At 43.6% G+C, this 18,531-nt stretch overlaps 1 protein-coding gene across 1 annotated transcript; it reads right to left on the minus strand.

Moving 5' to 3' along the window:
- Window positions 1-639: 639 nt before the first annotated feature.
- LOC130254893 (protein NDNF-like) lies at window positions 640-7,977 on the minus strand. The gene is made up of 4 exons (XM_056494976.1): window positions 7,939-7,977; window positions 5,718-5,913; window positions 3,856-3,980; window positions 640-2,892 (listed from the first exon to the last, which is right to left on the minus strand). The coding sequence occupies exons 2-4, from the start codon at window positions 5,903-5,905 to the stop codon at window positions 1,541-1,543; spliced, it is 1,665 nt and encodes a 554-aa protein (XP_056350951.1). The 5' UTR covers window positions 5,906-5,913; window positions 7,939-7,977; the 3' UTR covers window positions 640-1,540.
- Between the last annotated feature and the right edge of the window lie 10,554 nt (window positions 7,978-18,531).

Below are 18,531 nucleotides of genomic sequence, written 5' to 3' on the forward strand. Positions count from 1 at the left end.
GAGTGTGGGCAGGAGGCTGCAGGGCACGTGGCTCCTGCGTGGCACTGCTCCTTCCAGAACACAGCCTGCAGGAATTCAAAGCCCAGCCAAGCCCTGATATTGCAGCTGATCCCTGGGGAGGCCTGAGCCCCTCACCTGGGGCTGAACAGCCACAGTGTGCCCTGCACAGGGTGCTCAGGGCTGCTTGGAGCAGCAAACACAGCCCTCGGCCAGCACACGGGACTGATTCTGCCCTGACCAAGGGCCTCCAAAAACGCCTGGATGGGATAATTGCTCAGAGTAAACTGGCACTTTGATGATCCTGAATTGCAAGAGAATGACTCAAATACACTATAATGGATTTAATAATTTATGTATGTGTTTAGTGTAATCATAGAAGAAAAAGAATTACAATGGACAAGACTTCTCTGGCAACCTTTGGGTTAGTGAAGCTATTGTATCTCTTGATATGTAAATTCCAGGCCTGCCACGGGCCTGCATGCAAAATACTTTCTATTGATAATTGAAGATGAACCTGAGGGGTTTAAGAAGATTTAGTTTTTTTGGCTGTTTTTTTTTTTTTTTTTTTTCTTTTTTTACACTGTCTCATGTCATGTACTGAAGATAATCAAGGAAACAAGACAACCAAAATGCGTTTGTCAGAATTTTTACTACAAATATTTTCCCTCCATGATATTTTGTAGGAAAACCATATTCAATTTTTCTCAAAGTAATGTATTCATTGATATAGGCTGGATTGAGGATGCAAAGAATGAATATATTACAGTCAGGAGTCTCAGAGTCACAGACATAGGCTTGATATCAGAGGCTATAGATGATAAATCTTTCCATGGCAAGATTCCTCAGTTGCTGCTTTCCTCTGGTGGGCAGTAGCAGTATTTGTACAGTCCCCAGAAAAGCTGGATCCAGAGCCAGTTTCTAGCCTGAATTTTGTTTGTTTCTAACCAAGCACATTTTCTCTGTAGAAATGACATCAAGCAAGCATGCAGGTAATAGGGGAAGATGTAGTTCAACCTGCTTTATTCAATGTGTGGAGCTACACATAAGTTCCACTGCTTTTTCAATTTCTTTTAGTCTCCTTTCTTGTTCAAGCAGTGAGGAATCTGTTTCTCAAGAGCAGTCTGATTTGTGGGGTCTCTCAGTGCCTCGTTAGCTGCATGAGTTACAGAAAGTGGAAAACTCTCTGGGACTTGAATAATCACATGTGCTTCTTGTGAGGCTTTTCCCCATCACTTCTGTGCTGGATTTCAGAAGTGATTTAGGTAACCAGTCTATTTCTCATTGATTCTCTTGGCCTGTTTTATTTCCATGTGTATGAATTTGTTTCACAACTCTGTTTTTAATGTTTGAATGAGATAGGGTACTACACCTTACACAGGAGACAAGAGGTATCATCTAGGATGTGTTTTGCTTTAGAATCTTATGGCTTTAAATTTTTTGTTTGTCAGTGCAGTCCAAACTGCAGGGGCTTTGACTTGGCTTGGTGTAGATTTCGATAACAACCTTCATTCACTCTCTTCAAAACTTCCCTTTAAAACATTCAACATTTTTTCCTGGTCCTCACAACTTTGCTGTGATATCTGACAGGGATGCCAGATGGCCCAAAGAGATAAACATCAAACAAGTAGAGTGTCCCTGCCTCCAGCCCTTTGATGGTCTCTGTGGTGACGGCTCGCTGGAGGTTTAGATCATAGAAGTACTTGCACAGCACCTTCTCTGATTTGTGCCGAGATTCAGGTCCAGAGCACCTGTCTGCACTCTGCAGCTCCCTCCAGATCTCATTCTCTTCAATCCTTTTTCTGTACACACAGTACTTGCTCTCCTCTTGTGTTCCCAGCCAGGCAATGGTGACAGACCTGCACGTTCTCAGTTTGCTGAAGGATTTGATTTTTAAGCTCTCTGGAAGAAGCGGGAATAAGGGCTTGTGGAAGTGGGGGGATGCCTGTACCTTCACAGAAGAGTTAAATTCCTCTGTGGACCTCAGCTGCACCAAATAGGTGTCCAGCAGCTTTCCCTTCAGGGAGAAATACCTCAGCCCAGAGAGATTCTCTGATGCCACCGTTTTGCCATTTCTTGTTATGTGAACCCGTATTTGGCCCTGACACAAATGAAAGGTGAAGTGGATTTTCTTGTGTCTTGCCTGGTACTGCAGATTGTAGAATTTCTGCTTTTTCCCATCCAGGACCACATGAATCACTTTGTCATCTTTCAGCTCTGTCACCTTGGGTTCAGGTTCTTCCAGGGTCCTGGCAAATGTCCCGGTGTATGCGGCGCTGGCATTTGTAAGGAGATTGACAATAAAAACATCAAAGTAATACTGAGTGCTGGGGCTGAGACTGGGCACTGTGTAAGTGTTCTTGGTGCCCATGCACACCTGCCTGACCTCCCCACTGCTCACTTTGTTGATGATGCTCAGTTCGCTGTTGGACAGTATCATCACCTGCTGTGGCTCAAGAAGGTATGGAGAGAGGGACAGAGCCAGCGTGGGAGGCAGCTTCATTCCAGAGGATCTGATGGCTGTCTCAGCAGCACACAAGCTCTTATAGTTGTGCTTTTCATTGACTAGGAGACAGTACTGGATGCTTTCCCTGTGCTGCAAGGCAGAAGGGCTGTGTTTCCAGGTCAGAGTCACCGTTGTGGGGCCGATGCCGATCACGTTTACGCGTGGATCCGCTGGGAGCTCTGGATAGAGGTGCCCGGACATGGTGTCAGTCGTCAAGTACACGGTGATGTGTGTGTCTCGCTCGGTGGACAGGAACTCCAGCAGGTAAAGGGCAGCATGGGAAGACATTCCCATGTAAGTCTCCACAGAGTTTCCCTTGTAGTTGAAGATAGTGGACGCTATGCTTGAAGCCTTCTGAGGTTTGGAGACCTCTTGTGTAACATGGTCACCTGCAGGCAAAAAGCAGACTTGGAACTTCTGTTTTAAAAGATGTGAAATAAAGCTCATCACACATCCCTAATGTTAGGGAACATTATATTTCCTTCTTGAAAGCAGCAATTAAAACTAAAAATATGTTTTAGTAAAAATATGTTGCTACAGGCAATTTATTAAAATAAAATTTGAGAAGCTTTTATTTTAGCAGTGCAGCTGTAGAATTATGTTTTCAAAAATACTATAATTATGAAACCACAACTTGCAAAAGCATGGCTTGGATCATGCCTGATGCCCCTACAATTTTCTTCTTCTATTTGCTGTCTCTTAGAGTACTTTATTTTATGGAGACTCATTATTTCTATGATAGTTTTTTTTTCTTTGAATTAGTTCTAGGCCACTGTCTCATGAAGAAGGAAAACTTATCAATTCAAATGAGTATAATTTGAACTCCTCAATCAGGTGTGCCTGCTTGACATGTAAGAACTTGTTAATGGCAGCTTTTAGATTTTTTGTTTGAAAAAAGTGATTCTAAAAAATCATGCAAGAGAAAGGAATTGCCTTTTAGGGTAAAGGCAGTATAGTACCCACTTCCATGGTAGATGTGGTGAGAATAAATGGCTAAATCTTCTCTGCTTCATGTAGGGAGCAAATAGTTGTCTCAAGTGACCTAAGCCACAGAAAATACCCAATACCAAGAGGTTATGAAGTTGGTCTGTTTGTGCAACCTGAAAGACCTACAGTTGTTCCCAAATATTAACCTTAGATGTAGACATTTTCATATCTAATCCTTAATTTATTTGTGTTGAGGTCAAGATCTGATGGGTTTCCATACTTCACCCAGGGAGACCAGGTCAGTCCACGGCATTTTAATGGAAAAAAACACGAAATGTTTAGGCTTGTGGGAAATTTCCTATGATACAGTTATCTATGAATGACATGCTTTCTTTGCATCTGTTTAGGCAGACTGAAGGCCTTACCTGGTGCTGCTTTTCCTGGTGGAGACTTGTACACAAGTATGCTCCATTCGATGGGAACATCGCAGGGCGTCACTGTTATCGAGAAAGGAGCAAGGACCCTGCCCTCCTCCAAAGCAAAGTAGTACCTGTAAATGCAAACAGAAATAGAGGGAATGAATCAGGAAATTCAAGTTTGCCCAAAACTCCTTGCAATCAGCCATTCTGATGTGAGTAACTTCGCTCTGGGTAGAAAGGATTGCTCTCTGAGGTGCATCCACACAAAGGGATGATGGGTGTCTGCAGACTTCAGCTGTGGGAACAAAACAGGCTGTGGGGTATTTTTTTTTTAAATACACATGTATTTGCTGAAAGATTCATTCAGTTAAGGCAGTGTTTTTCCCTCTGAGTTTTTTTCCACACTTTTGGTGAACGTTGGGTTTCATCCTTAGCTGGTTATTTTGGATGATGGATGTGATTTTGCTGACTGCCTTCACCTGTTGCCAGTTCTGCCCTGATTGCCTTTGTGTCAGAGGCTGCTATGCATGAGGACAACAAAGTGACATCAGTCTTTTTCGCCAGGTTTTGATTCCTACATTGAAAAAGCTCAACCTCCTGTCTTGTTCTGTTTTATCTTTGTTGTTTTTATACACACTGTATAACATTTGGACTTGGCCATAGAAATGTTTGGATTTGGGCACCTCATTCTGCACTTAACTGAAGGCAATTGGCAATCCACGGGTTTCTTTGTTGTTCACCAGTGAGACAAGCCTAGTCATTATGGATAGAGCCTGTCAGCCTGGAGGTCTGGCTTACTTTCAGGGTATGGCTACTAGGCCAGAGTGAAGCTTCTCTGGAGTCAGTTTCACATTCTTTAGTCTTCTACTCTCAGCTAAAACTTGTCATTGCTTGTCTTCCTGTTTGGATGACTGGGATTCAAAATAACCTTCCTGATCATGCTAAACTACTTCCTAATTTCAGTCTTAATGCTATGCTGCTAGAGCATAGAAAAATTCCATTTTCTTTGAGGTTTCAGTGCACCTCATCCTTTAACTAGGAGAGCTCCTAGCTCTATTCTTGTGAGCTTGGTCACATTATATAACATGTGCCATGTTCCAGTTTTTCTGTGCAATGCACATGAAGACTGAGCAATCTGGCTCCCCCTCTGCTCCATGACCATTCAGATGTATGTTAAAATCTGTATTTGCTGGTCTCTGTCCAAAGTGCATCTCTTCCCAAACACGCAGGTTGATCTTTGCTACCCACATGCAGTGCCATAATATCTAGATCAACTACCTATGTAATATCTAGATCATCTACATATTTAGGTATGGCAGAAGACTTTGCAGATATTTTGGAAAGGTGAAGAATGTGGAATTTCCACATGCTTCCATGCTTTTGATCTTAGCAAGTTGTGCCGTTTGGCAAAAATACTTCTGGTGTGTAGGACAGTGTCAGAAATTTTCCTGATAAGATGCCTGTGCAGATATTCCATTGATTTTTGGGGCAGTTAATTTCCTAGGTAAAATGTTTGTATTTCACCATGAATAGAGGATGGCTGCTGTCTCTGCAGACCTGAAGCTGGGCTGTTTGTGACACAGCTGTTTGCTGCTGGAGCCCAGCCATCCTGTGTCAGTTCAGCTGCTGCTCTGACAGAGCAGAAAGCTGCCGAAATGTGTACAGGAATCTAAACTTCATCTCAGAGGTTCATTCCAGATTCTAGACAGTGCAATGACACTTGAGGAGTGGGGCATTTTTCTGGCATTTCAGTGTGCACTGATAAGAGCCCTGCAGGTACACAGGGATTTTTGGCTTATCCTGGTAGTGTGCCATTACCAGAGACACAGGGAGGTATTTGAGAATAGGAGTGGCTGGTTTCCTCTTACCTTTTGGGTATATCCTTCAGCAGGTGAATTGTAGTTTCCTTACCATCTGCAAGTATCAGGGAGTGGTAGAAATTGAAGAGATTGGTCTTGAAGCTCTGTTGGGAGCTGGTGGTGGCTGCTTTTATAGAATGGCACAAACAAGTCGCCGTGAGAAGATGGAGAGGAAGATAAAGCCAGAACCAGGACATCTTCAGTACTGCGAAGTGAGGTGACAAAAGGGAACAGAAATGGCTGTCAAAGGAGAGAAAGTAATGTGACCTTCTCTTTCTGTGACTTTCCTGACATTAGTTATAGTCCCAGCTAGCCAGGCATTCAAATAGTGCAAGCCTCCATTTTGCTGAATTTTTTCAAGTTCACAGAAATATTCCTCAGAGGATTTCTCTGCAAAGATTTAGTTGCAGAAACTGCTATGAAGTCTTTGATTAGAGAAAGAAATGTAGCAAATGCAGCACAAGTACAACATGACAGTTACTAAAAAAAAAATATTTTTACTGCTGTCAGAATGAATGGAAAATTACGTTTAAATATTTTTTTCTAGTTTGTGATGTTGACTTACTAACTTTCAAGGCTGAGCTATTTGTATTGGAGCTGTCCCTTTAAAACTCACAGGAGGTCACTATGTCCCAAACCCTGCTTCTGCTGTTCTGTCAGAGGTCATTGAGTTTTTATTTTGTCCACTGGGACTGTGGGTATGTGTAGATAAGAGGATCATTGTAACTTATCCAGAGCTGTGTAAGATACTGTTTGGTCAAAGGTGGAGAATCTTCGATACGAATCCCTAAACTGGTACTTGGATCTTAAGGTCTGTGTATCTCATCACTGTAGGGCAGTAATCTTGTTCTTAGATTTTTGTAGTGCTTATCATTCTCATACCTGCAACACTTCCAGCCTGTCTCAGCATTTGCTGCTCACTGGAACTGTAACAACCATATTGTATTGACTCTGGCAAGAGATTTTTTAAAAAACAGTTATCTCCCTTTTTTCAACAGGCCTTATTGTCAGCTTGGAATCTATGAAAGTACAAAACCAGTCCGCAGCAAATAGTGACATTATTTAAACTGCTGTGTGCATTTCCCAGAGCTACACAGAGGAGGACACTCCAGTTAGGACAGGAAATTTTGACAGCGCACTTATGTGCAGTTATTGATTGTAACTTACAACTCCTTTGTCTGCACATCCAGTTTCAGAAAGTATGAAAGTGGAAAGGGCATAGCCCTTTAATCCAGGTGCCAGCTGTAGCTCAGGGATTTGGAAAGCAGAGGGAGCTCTGTGTGCAAGATCCCATTTTTGAGGAAAAAGTAGCCTATTGCATCTTACAAAGCAGCAAGGAGTAAAGATCATGGTTAAATCTGATTATTGGCTGGTTACAGGAGAAAAAATACAAGACAAAGGCTCAATTATTTGTAGTTTTTATTTCTTTCTGAGATCAGCTCTTTCCCCAAAGTGCCTGTAAAAGTGTGGGAGATTTTAGGCGGTCAGATCTCCAGTTCAGCACACCTGCTGTTCAGTGCAATTAAAGTGACTTTATAAAAGGACCCCTTCCTTTTAAAATCCATTTCAAACACACATTTAAATATTGAATTGAAAAGCATTGAATACGTCAATAGGCTTTTATATACAAAATCTGGGATTCCCATAGTCAAGTACATCTTTAGTATAAGAGAGATGATTATGAAATTATCATTACCAGGTCATCTGAATGTCCCTCTCAACACCAAATAAAGTTAGTTTATTCTCTGCTTTTTTGTACTATTTTAGCACCTGGCTGAATGCAGGCTTAAACAACCATCTGATCAAATTGAAAGAATAGTTAAGATTTCCATATAAATTCAATTTTAATGCTCTCATAACAGAGCTTTTCCCTATGACTGAGTCACTTTGCCACTTTGTTATTCCTGTAGTATAATTATAGCTTACAGATTTAAACTTGAACCCCAAATATTTTGTTTTACCTTTGACATTGGAATCTGTGTTGCTCTGTGCTTTGGAGAAGATTAAAAAAAAAGTCTGCTACTTAAATGACAGGATCTTGCAAACCACACTGATACCACAGCAGCTCAGCTTTTCTTGTCCAGGAAAACAAACAAACCAAGTGATCAACAAACCTACAATCAGCTTATCCCAAAGACAGCACCATCCCAAAGGCTATTTTCACTCAATTACACAAACAATATATTCTCAGACTGTTGGAAATATGTTACACAAAAAATATTGTGCTTACCTGTCGTCGTCCTGGCTAGATGATCCTCAGACCACTTGCTTTCTTTGCCAAAAAAGCATAAAAGAACATAGACTTTTCAGATCTCTGTAGGCAGATGAAAATCAAAACTGCAAGCAGTTTAACAGGACAGGACTGATTTTTCCATATGGCTCCTGAACAGACATAGTAACTGAAATGTTTACAGTCCTTCAAGAAAAGTAAAAGAAACCAAAAAAAAACCCAAAAAACCCAACACGAGAGGATTTTGTTATTTTCTTCAGCTGGGTGTTTTCAAGGCCTGTTTTAAAGTCGCCCAGGTCTGCAGTGTCCCAGGGGCTGGCTGCTGCTCCTCAGCTCTGTGCAGCAGCTGGAGCGCTGCTCCTGCTCCGAGTGTCAGCCAGCCTAACCCAGCACTGCCTGCCTGGGGAGCAGGTCTGTGGCTGAAATGCACAGTGAGGAGGAGGGGGTGAGATGGAGAGAGGAGCATGCACTGTTAACCCTTCTCAGCCCCTAATCCAAGCCAGCCAGGGGTGCCCCACTCTCCTCCAGAAAACCTCTTCTGCGTTAGCAGCTTGGTGGCCCTCCCAAGGAGTGTGTGATCTCTCTGCCCTCTGCACTGCAAGAGCTCCAGGTAATTTCAGGTGTACTGAGTTTCTGCTGTGGTGCTTTACGGGCCCAACAAGTGCTGACCTAAAGGAGGAAAGGCAAAAAAGCTGCGAGGGAAAGAATGCTCTGCATTTCTAAAGCAGACTGGAGTTAGCAGTCCTTTGAAGGCTGTCAGGAATCTACTGAATAGAGCTGAGCAGTTTTCTTGGCTTAAAGAGGCTGTGAAAGGAAGAAACTTCGAAAGTGTCTGGGCTGGGGGAGCATTTCTGATGTGAAAGCAGTGTGGCTGAGGGAGGAGGCAGCAAAAGGGTGCCTGGAAAATGGCTCACAGCAAGCCAGGCACTTGCTTGTTGGGGCTACAAAGCAGTTGTAGCAAAGCCATGGTTCTTTTCAACCACTCCTGCTGAGTGAGAGCAGTGCACAGCCAGGATTCACAGGCTGCTTGTACCTCTTGGCCTGGGATGTCAGGAAAGATGCCCTGGGATTGGTCCTGTGGGGATGCCTGCTCAGAAAGGCAAGCCCCAGGCAGCTGCATGAGCTTCCAGGCAGGCACTCACAGGGGGCAAAGACAGAATATTGTAGGGAGGCTCTATTTTTAAATGAAGTCTCTTGTCCAGTGTTGGAAGGGTGACTTGCAGTAACCCTTCATTATTGTCTCATTGGATTTAGAGTGAGCCTGTTTAAGCCTTCTGAAGACTAAAAGTTTGCTAAGAAGAGGGGTAGATGAGGGAGAAGTAGAAAGAGGTTTCAACAGATTTTGCATGGCAGATCCTTTTGAAAATGTAAATTTGCTCATCAACCGATGTAAGTGAAATATTTCCAGTGCAGAAGGTAGCAGGAATAATTAAGGTGTTCATGAATTGTTTGCTGAAAAGTTTTGCAGAGCAACTGGGCTTTTAAAAAGGGACAGCATATAGGAGCCTTGAAACAGGCACTGTATGATCAGGGTATTGGCACTGTGAAGCTATGAGGGGACATTGCTGGACATATGCTAGAAAACTGGCAGAAGTAGGGTAAATGGTAAACAGGGTTTGTCAGACAAACCATCATCTGGTGTGGAATCCAGCCCAGGATTTCCCAGTCTGTGTAACAGATCTGGGAACTAATGAAAATGTAAGGACCTAGCCAGAACCAAACTGTTTCCTTAATGGAAGAGAAAGAGGAGAAAGAAGTGTTGGTGCAGAGTCCTGTAAGGTCACAGAGCAGGCCTGGAAGAGGGAAATGTAAGTCAGATGAGGTGCATCAAAAATGTGCCCTGAAAACAGGACATGAAGTTTATTTTCACAGAAAAAAATATTGGTCACAGTATAAGTGCAAGGACTACAGTCTGTTTTTGCTGGGAATTTGGAGGGACTGATGGGTGGCAGTCAGCAGGGAGAATTGTAGGCCAGCAACCAGTGCTAAGTAGGGATATCTCTGGGCAAATCTCAGAAGCAGATGTCACTCATGTCTGGTAAAATCCCTAAATCTGGACAGGGTGGACATTTTGTTGTAGAAGGGATGGACTCTCTGTCTTGTCCTCTCCAAACCTCCCCACTGCCATCAAAACAAACCATTACCCTCAGCAAAATTCAGCTTCCAGGCAAGGCAATGGGAGTCTTTCCTTTGGCCATCATTTCAGAGCTGGAAGCTGAATGCTTGAAGGAACCCTCTGTCTCTCACTGAATAAAATATGAGCAAGGTTGTCAGGTGAAAAAGGCTGGTGATGGTTTAAGTATGGAAATAATCCAGTTCCTCTCTGGACAATTTCTCACATACTGCCCATGTGTGTCTGCTTACATGCTTTGCTGGAGCAGAATCTGTGCTAGTAAATTTTCAGAGGCGTTCACTGAAGCACTATCAAAGGGGAAAAAAGTATTCTCTATGGAGAAAGTTGAGAGTTAAATTCATGACTTGTATAGCTTGACTGAACTCAGTGAAGTTACAACAGGGATAAATCAGACCTTGATTTGGCAAAAAAAAATTGGTACAATGGCCTTTTCAGTAGAAAAAGTCTGTAATGAGCAGGCTCTGCTCCCCTCAGAGCCGAGCTGGTGACTTCAAGAGGGCTGCTCAGAGATCCTACATCTGTTCCAGCCCTGCTGCCCATCCACACCTTCCAGAAACGTGAGAGATGGAGCACCTTTGACACAGAGACTTGATTTATACTCAGTTATGTAGTGGCTCTGCTAAAAGATCAGTAATGCTAAAACAAAGGAGCTGCTTTGAAATGGGAGCAAAAAGGCAGAGTCGAGGGTTTAGCTTGAAGCTCTCAAAGACACTTCAGATGTTCATTCCCTGGAGCTACAATCCAAGGCTCTGTGTTCAGGTGAGGGACTCTGCAGGCCAGGGGAGTGTCCTGCAGTCTTGGCAGTGCTGTCCCACAGCAGGCCCTGCCTGCAGCATTCAGTTTCATGGCATGCCTTGCTCAGGGATGCTTGGAGGCTCACCCTGGTACACCCCACAACACAGCTCTGAGAATTGCATCACCCTGCTTTGTGTCTCGCAAGGAGATGTGAAAAATGGAGCATGAGTATTTCTGATGAAGAATCTCCCTGCCCTGGCAACCCTTCTTTGAACTGGTGTGTCACCTCCATCAGGGAATTGTGTCTATGGGAAAGGCAAGGAGAGCTCCAGTCCTCCCTGCTCCTGTGATAGGGCAGAGTGGAAACAGAGCTGCACTGTCTTCCATCCATCACCCAGCTGCATCAGCCCCTGGCTGTTAATTCTGGCAACTCCCAAGCACAGACAACTTCCCTGTGCCCCGAGATCAGCCTAGGGAGTTCTGTTTCATGAAACTCTGTGCAAATTAAAAATGCATGGGGAAAGAGAAAACTAATCTTTCAGTTACGAGATGAGCAGTGTTCTCCCTTTCTGTCTTTTACACATGCACATATGTGTTCTATCAACATCTGAGGTAGAATTGTTGGTCTTTGGCTCCTAGCTACCTGTCTGTCTGCAATATGCCTTTTGAACTAATCTTCCTGTATAAACTACCTTCCTAGCCCCGAGCAGAAGTAGCTATGGATGTCTTAAAGGGGGGAATTAGAGCGTCCAAACATGTTCTGTATTTTCAATGGCTTCAACTTGCAATCTATTCCTCTTAGCAAAAGAATCTGACTTGCCCCTATGGCTATGGAAAGGGGGATGGAAATTTCTCTTAAAATCCCCTCCCAAGTGGAAAGGTTGTCCAAATCATTGCTTGATAAGTTATTGGAGCCAGTATGTCTTTGATGAGTTAATGTACTCCTGGTTAGTATTATTGCTCAAAAAATATCATCCTAGACACACAGCTGGGCTCCAGAAAGAATCACACTTTCCTTTGAAGCTGTGAAAGTCAATCCTAAGCAAAAGTCTGGCACTTAAAACCTACTGAGGGCATTTTAGTGAGGCAGCTGCTTTTATTTCTTCCAGGTTTTGTCAAATCCTGGCAATGAATAGGACTGTCATATGAGAAAAGCCCTAAGTCTGTTCCTATTCAGAGGCATTAATAAGCAGGGGAGACAGGGAATTGCTTCTAAGTCAAAAGCAGATTTGAACTTTTCCTGCAACCTGTATCCAGGTGAGATTATAGGAATAGGTTGTTTAGGGGGCTGGTGGATTGTCCTGGCAGTACATACTGGGTTTGTAGGACAAAAAGCCAGTAATCTACACTTTGGACCTGTAGCTTCCATTATGGCATGTCTGTGTTGAAAAGTTCTCCAGGGAGTGATAATTAATACCCACTAACATTATTTGAGTTTTTCCTCGGCAGTGTCTCCAGGATAAGATGCCGGCACTTGAAAATTATCTTTTTTGTTGCTGTTGAAACTAAACAGGGTGTTGAAGGGTCCTTTAGTGATCACCAAAATAAATATTACAGACACCTGATTGGTCCTCACTCTTCTTATATTCCATATTTTCAAGAATGATTGTAATTGCTCAGATAAGTCTGTCAAGAAATTATAGATATGATGTAGGGAATATCTCCTATGCAAAGCTGATTTTGCAGGATGTGAGAGATTGGTTCTGAGGTTATTATATCCAACTTTATGGGAAAATTCCTTACTTTTGAAGTAAATTTGTTCTTCCACAAGTGTAAATCCAGTGCAACAGAAATAGCTTCAAGAACTCAGCTAGGAGTCAGTATTACACTGACAGCTTCTCTATGAATTAGAGAAAAACATATTGAAAGTCCTGAGCTGCTACTTTCATTTCCTTTTCCTTTTACCATAGCCCCTAGGCTTCCAGGATTTCAGGTTGCATCCTGTTAAATAATTCCTTAGAAAACACTTACAGAAATCCCTAGAAGTCATCAAAGCAGCCTAACAGTTTGGGCAGGTACAGAAAAATGAGCTGATGTTTCCAGCTTAGCTGAAAACTGCTGGTTATCTCAGCAGAGAAAGTCACAGGCAGAATGAAGGATTGTTGTCTGTAATCAGTGCATTGTTCTAATAGGGTAATCCTGTATTTTGCTTTTAGCTACTGTGCTGTTTGTTTTATATGACAAAGGATTAAACTTGTATAAACAGAACTAATCAGGGCTGGTGGACAAGGAGCTTCAAAGTGTTTCCTGTGGTGGAGGTTGTGAAGTGTTGGGCCACTGCTTTCATTGTCAGGTTCCAGAGGGGCAGGGAAGGCTGAGCAGCCAGACTGTTCTTAAAACAAGCAGGGGCCTGCTGACTTTCATGCATCTTTCAATGCTCTCTGATCCTGTGCAACTCCATAAGATTTTCAAAAACACCTTAAGTCTGACCAAGAGGCCTTTCATCTCCTAGGCACTGGTTTCATTTACAGCATTTCACTTTCCTCTTGGGCTGCTGGGAGCCCTCCTTCCATTGCTTGGCCAGGGGACTTTGCAAACAACCCCAGGTTCCACCTACAGCACTGAACAGTTTTTCAGAAGGATGTGATTATTGGTCCTTGCTTTCTCTGTCCCCATGGGCTACACCAGTTTGCTCCTGAGAGCTTTAAAATAAAACCTGCCTTTTGCAGCATTGGAGAGCAGCCTGCATTAATCTCCCTGTCCAGACCTCCTCTCTGGTGGCTGGCAGAGGAGGAGTTAACCACTGCCCTCTTTTCTGCCTGTGCTGGCTGGAGTCACTGGCATCCCATCTGGTCCAGGCTGTCCGGAGCTCTTCCCGGCGTTCTCTGGGGAAGGCACTACAATATCCAGGAATTTTAACAATCCTAAACAGATTGGGGGCCACATATGGATGAAAATGATTAGATTATAAGAAATCCAATCACATTTGCTGCCCTAGTCATATATTTTTAAGCATTTGAGATCAGGCTTTTTGCTCAATTACAAATATTTTGCATGCGGCACAGATAAAGTCATTATGTTTGTCTCTCCATCCTGTCCCCAGAGGAATAGAAACGATTTTAACGTTTGATTGCAGCAATTTGATGAATGAAATCTGCCACTTTTGTCATAAATCATCACAGAAACTTTCTGTTCATGATAATCAGACTGCAGAGAAGTAACACTGAACGTGATCATACTTAGATCTATAGGAGGGGAAATGTACTCTCCATTATTTTTTCTGCCTTGTTTACTCCAGTATGTGGATTTTTTTTCTGTTCAATTTAAACGAGATGGATATTTCATGACAGACCTTAGCAATAAGAGTTTATTTCTGTGAAACAATTTTTCATTTAGCAATGTCCTAAGGAAAGGAAAGCACCTTCACCCCCACGTGGGCACCTCCAGGCCAGTCTGTTTCCTGTTCTTTGCACTCATCCTTTGTGGCCTTCCATGACTGCAACACCTTGGAGTGCTGTGCTTGCCCCATCTGTTCCTCAGCTTACCTGTCTCCTTTTCCTCCCTGATTATCACCTGCTCCTTTCTGATCTTTGCATAGGATTGGTAAATGCACACACCAAGGGGCAGGAATCCCGAAGTTGTAGAGGGCCTTGCAAAATTACCAATGCAGCTTTTTGTGCAAAGGGAAGCTTAAAAGGTCACCAAATAGCAGAAGAGCCCCGTAGGGAATCCTCCTAGTGGAAACAGGGAGCTAGCTGGTCTGGTTCTGCTTGCTTCCCTTCACACACACCAAAAGTTTTGCCTGGGGTGAATTTTCCACTTAGTTTTATTTTAAGAATTGTCTTGCTAATTCTTATTCTGATGTCTTGGATAAGATGTCAAGTCCTCAAGCACCCCCTGAAGGAAGCAGCCTGCCAGGCTGTGGAAAGCAGGGAATGCTCTATCAGGACAGCCTAAAAACCTCAGAGAGCTTTTCTGGGCCCTGATACTGGTCTGCATCAGAAACCTCAGCAGGACTGTGGCATAGTAGCACACCTAAGACCAGTGATTAACAGCAGTGGCTGCAGCCAGCTCTGTGAAAATCACACTGTTGATTTAAAAAAAAATAAATAAATAAATAAAAATTACTGCTTTAAATTTACAAGCTACTTTATAGACTCATTAATTTTTCACGAGGGAAGGATGAATGAGTGGCTGGGGAAGAGGTCATTTATGTTCAATTTATAAATTATGAACTTGAAAGCTGACACTTTATGGTGCTTGTATCATTTCATAATGAAATGGAATGAATCTCTCTGCCTCTGTGCTGGATCTGGCATTACATTAACATTTATATTTCTGGGCACTTTCTAGCAGCTGTGACTGAGCACATCTCAGCCCTTTGGTGGAAAAGGGATTTCCTTTGCATTTTCCTTGTGCTCCCTCTTTCCTATGGCAGAAGTTTGACCCTCACATTCTGCAGAGTGCAGGTTATCCATTAGAGTCCCAGCATGGCCTGGAAAGAAAATGTGACTCTGTCCTTACTCCAGAACCGTGTGGCTTCATCTCCATCCTCATGAAAAGACTCCACTAAATCACCCCACGAGGCCTCTGCAGCTCAGAGGCAAAACTGAGATGGCTCCAGTGGCACACTGAGCTATCCAGGGCAGGGATAAGAGAGATTGCTCTTGCTGTGCCTCTGCTGTATTCAGGTGACCCCCAGTCCCCATGGCCAATTCCTGCACTCATGGATGGGCATCTGGAAGCTCCTCTGACAGGAGGTGATGGCACTGCAAAGGCAGGACCACAGAGGAGTTGGGGAGCCCCCACCTTTCACATGATGCTTCCTGGACTGGGTTTGCACTGAGGCAGAGATGTGTGTGCAAAGAAAGTGCAGCCAAAGGCTCAGGGGAACTAATTCAGTGCTCTCCCTCTGCTGACAAAGCTACTCCTGTGTCAGACTCAGTCTGGGTTAAAATACTGTTCCTGGCATTAGGTTAGCTCTGGTGGTGTCCAGCTTTTCAGATTTATTCCTAACAGTGGCCTCATTTATCTTACCACTTGGGCTGTGGCCATTTCTTGCTGAGTCTTGTCTTTAGCTTTCAGTGTGAAATTAAATCTTCACCACCTTGTTAGTGCTCCCTATGAGTGCACAGCTTTCCAGGAAGCTGCTTGGAGAAGGACTCAGGAGTTGGATTTGGTGATCCTTGTGCGTCCCTTCCAATTCAGGATATCCTGTGGCTCTGTGACTGCCTCAGCACAGAGTTGTTTGAGAAGCCTGTCCCATAAGTGATGTCCTGCACTGGCAGACCTTCAGCTTCTTGCTCCCATGCCCAGATTCATTGGGGGGTTCAGGCAATGTAATGCCAAATCATTTCAGGAAGAAGTTTCCTCAAAAGCTTGAAGAGGAGCTTGTCAAAGAGGAGTGATCATCAGAAATCCTTGAGATTTCCTTCTCCATCTGTGATTTTATTTAATGCCTTGTTCCTTCAGTACATGGAACTTGGCCAGGTTCAAACTTGATTCTAATCTATGTCTGTTTAATATTAGGATGGATACTAAGAATAAGGTGCCTAATATTGTGATAATACCAGAATGTTGACATCTGTAAGCCCATCTGGAATATGTGTCAATTGACATTCATTTGTATTTTCTTTGAGCAGTGATTAGTTGGATTTCACCAGCCATAAAACAGGTTATCCATAAGCATGGCTCACCATGTGCCATAGGAAGCAAACCCATTCCCTTTTTTTGACATTCCCTGCACCTTTCATGTGGAGGGCCATTGGTGTTTGGGTGCTATTTCTCCTCCAGGCTGTTGGGATCTTATTTTTAAGTTAAAACTCAGAGTGAGAGGGGAGCTGTGGGCTGTGTCTGACCCTTCCACACGGGGGAAAAAACAGATTTCAGTGCTCCGAAGGCACAGGACTGGGACCAGGCAAGGGGCTCCTCTGTGGAAGCTAACATGGAAGTCAGCTGGAGAAAAAAGACATCCTGGTCCATAGGGTAAATAGCAGGCAATCCCTGAGCTTGTGGAGGAGAAAAAGGTACAGAGCTTCAGGAGGTGTTTAATTTTCCAAGCAGACATTGCACTGGGAGGAGTCAGGGTCAGGAAATGTCTCTCCTCAGGACCAGCTCCCTGCTTCTCTTCAGATTCATTTAGGCTTGGAACAACAGAAATGCTGCTCCAGATGGCAGGGGTAGCACTCCCTGTGACATGGAGAGGGGCTGCTGTCTGAGGGCCAGGGGGGTGAGGGGGTGAACAGGGAGCCAGGAGGTCAGGCAGAGGGGGCAGTGGGAGCAGCCACACCATCTCAGCTCCAGGTCACTGCCTCCAAGGGCTGGGGCTGGCAGGTGGGGCAGCATTTTGACAGTCAGAGTCTCTTGGCTGGAACAACGTGCATGGCTGTGTGATCTCTTCTGTTGTTTCCACAACCTGGCACTACAAAGGACAAAGAATGAAAATGTGTCCCCTCTCACCTGGCTTCTAGGGTGAGCTTGGACATATGGTATCCCAGATTTATATTTCTGATTTATGGTAATAAATCTCCTTTTCATAGGGGAATAGAGGAAGAATTAGAGAAGTAGAACTAGCAACTGCTGGGAAACCAGTGGTCAATGTCCACTCTGGGAGAAAACATTTCTGACCAAAACTGCTCCCAGCAGTATTGTCAGGGAAGTCACAGCAAATTCCTAAAGGAATTAATTTCTTTTTAATCATCTTTGATGAGTATCTTTATCATGTTAGCTGAGGGATTGCACTGCTGTCAGCAGGGAACTTCTGCTAATCGATTAAAAATGTTTTTTCACTTCTTTATGCACCTGACTTATCTGATGGAAGAGAAAAACATTTGATAATGCATTCTGGCTCAGAGAAAAATGCTAAAAGAGAGTTGGAGGAGAAAGGTGAGGAAATAAAAGTGGATTTTCTCAAAGGATCTGCTTGAGAATACAGAGTAGGTTGTCAGTGAAATTCAAGGGATAATGTCTCTCTGCCATCATCTTTCAAGTGCAAGACCACAAGGAAATGAAATTTGCCTTCACACTCCAACAAGCCAATCTGATCCAGCCATGGATGGAAGCAAAGCCAGGGAATGCACACTGCAGCCACATGAAGACAGGAAAACTAGCAGGCAGCTAGGGAAAGTCAGCAGTCTAAATGGTCAAGACAAATGAGCTGCTGTTTGGGCCAGGCTGGCTTTGTTCCTGGCTTTCAGAAGCCCACACATGAGCTCTCTGAACTTTGGAGCAGGTGATCAGGTTAGCTCCATTGTGCTCTTATGGAACAATCCAACAAAGTATTTTAAAAGTGCTGTTGGGTTTTTGTTAATATAAATGTCACACCTTTACAGAGTGACCCCATTTTCCTTTCTTCCCAACAACAGCAAAAGTGCTGGAGGGCCTCAATCTGCAAGTGCTGCTCATGAATTATTAACAAGGCTTCTCCTGCCAGGGAAGTTATGCACAGGGTGAGTGGTTATGGAGCTGAGCCTGTGGCCCAGGGAGCCCATTCTGCCTTAGAAAGGTGCTGAGAATGTGCTGGTAATTGCACATTTTAAAAAGTCAATTAAAAAATGATTAGTGCCACAAACAGCACAGCCTAACTGGAGGTGAGACCTTCATCTTTAAGACAGAACCCCACAACACACACATTTCCATCATCTCTATGTAGCTGCTTAACTCACAAAAGGGCCAGAGAAATCTGGCAGTCTGACCACATATTTTCCACTTATGAAAATGAAATGTGTGTGACCATTTCTCCAAGCTGCCTTGAGAGTATCCTACATATTAACTTTCCACATAAG

This window comes from Oenanthe melanoleuca, chromosome 6 (genome assembly GCF_029582105.1).
Source record: "Oenanthe melanoleuca isolate GR-GAL-2019-014 chromosome 6, OMel1.0, whole genome shotgun sequence".
NCBI lineage: Eukaryota > Metazoa > Chordata > Aves > Passeriformes > Muscicapidae > Oenanthe > Oenanthe melanoleuca.

Excerpts from the sequence above, each read along its gene's own strand:
- LOC130254893 (XM_056494976.1), bottom strand. The coding sequence starts at position 5,905 with ATGTCCTGGTTCTGGCTTTATCTTCCTCTCCATCTTCTCACGGCGACT. Across the intron at positions 3,981-5,717 it reads CTGAAGGATATACCCAAAAG|GTACTACTTTGCTTTGGAGG; the intron begins GTAAGAGGAAAC and ends TTGCATTTACAG. Across the intron at positions 2,893-3,855 it reads ACCAGGAAAAGCAGCACCAG|GTGACCATGTTACACAAGAG; the intron begins GTAAGGCCTTCA and ends TTTTGCCTGCAG.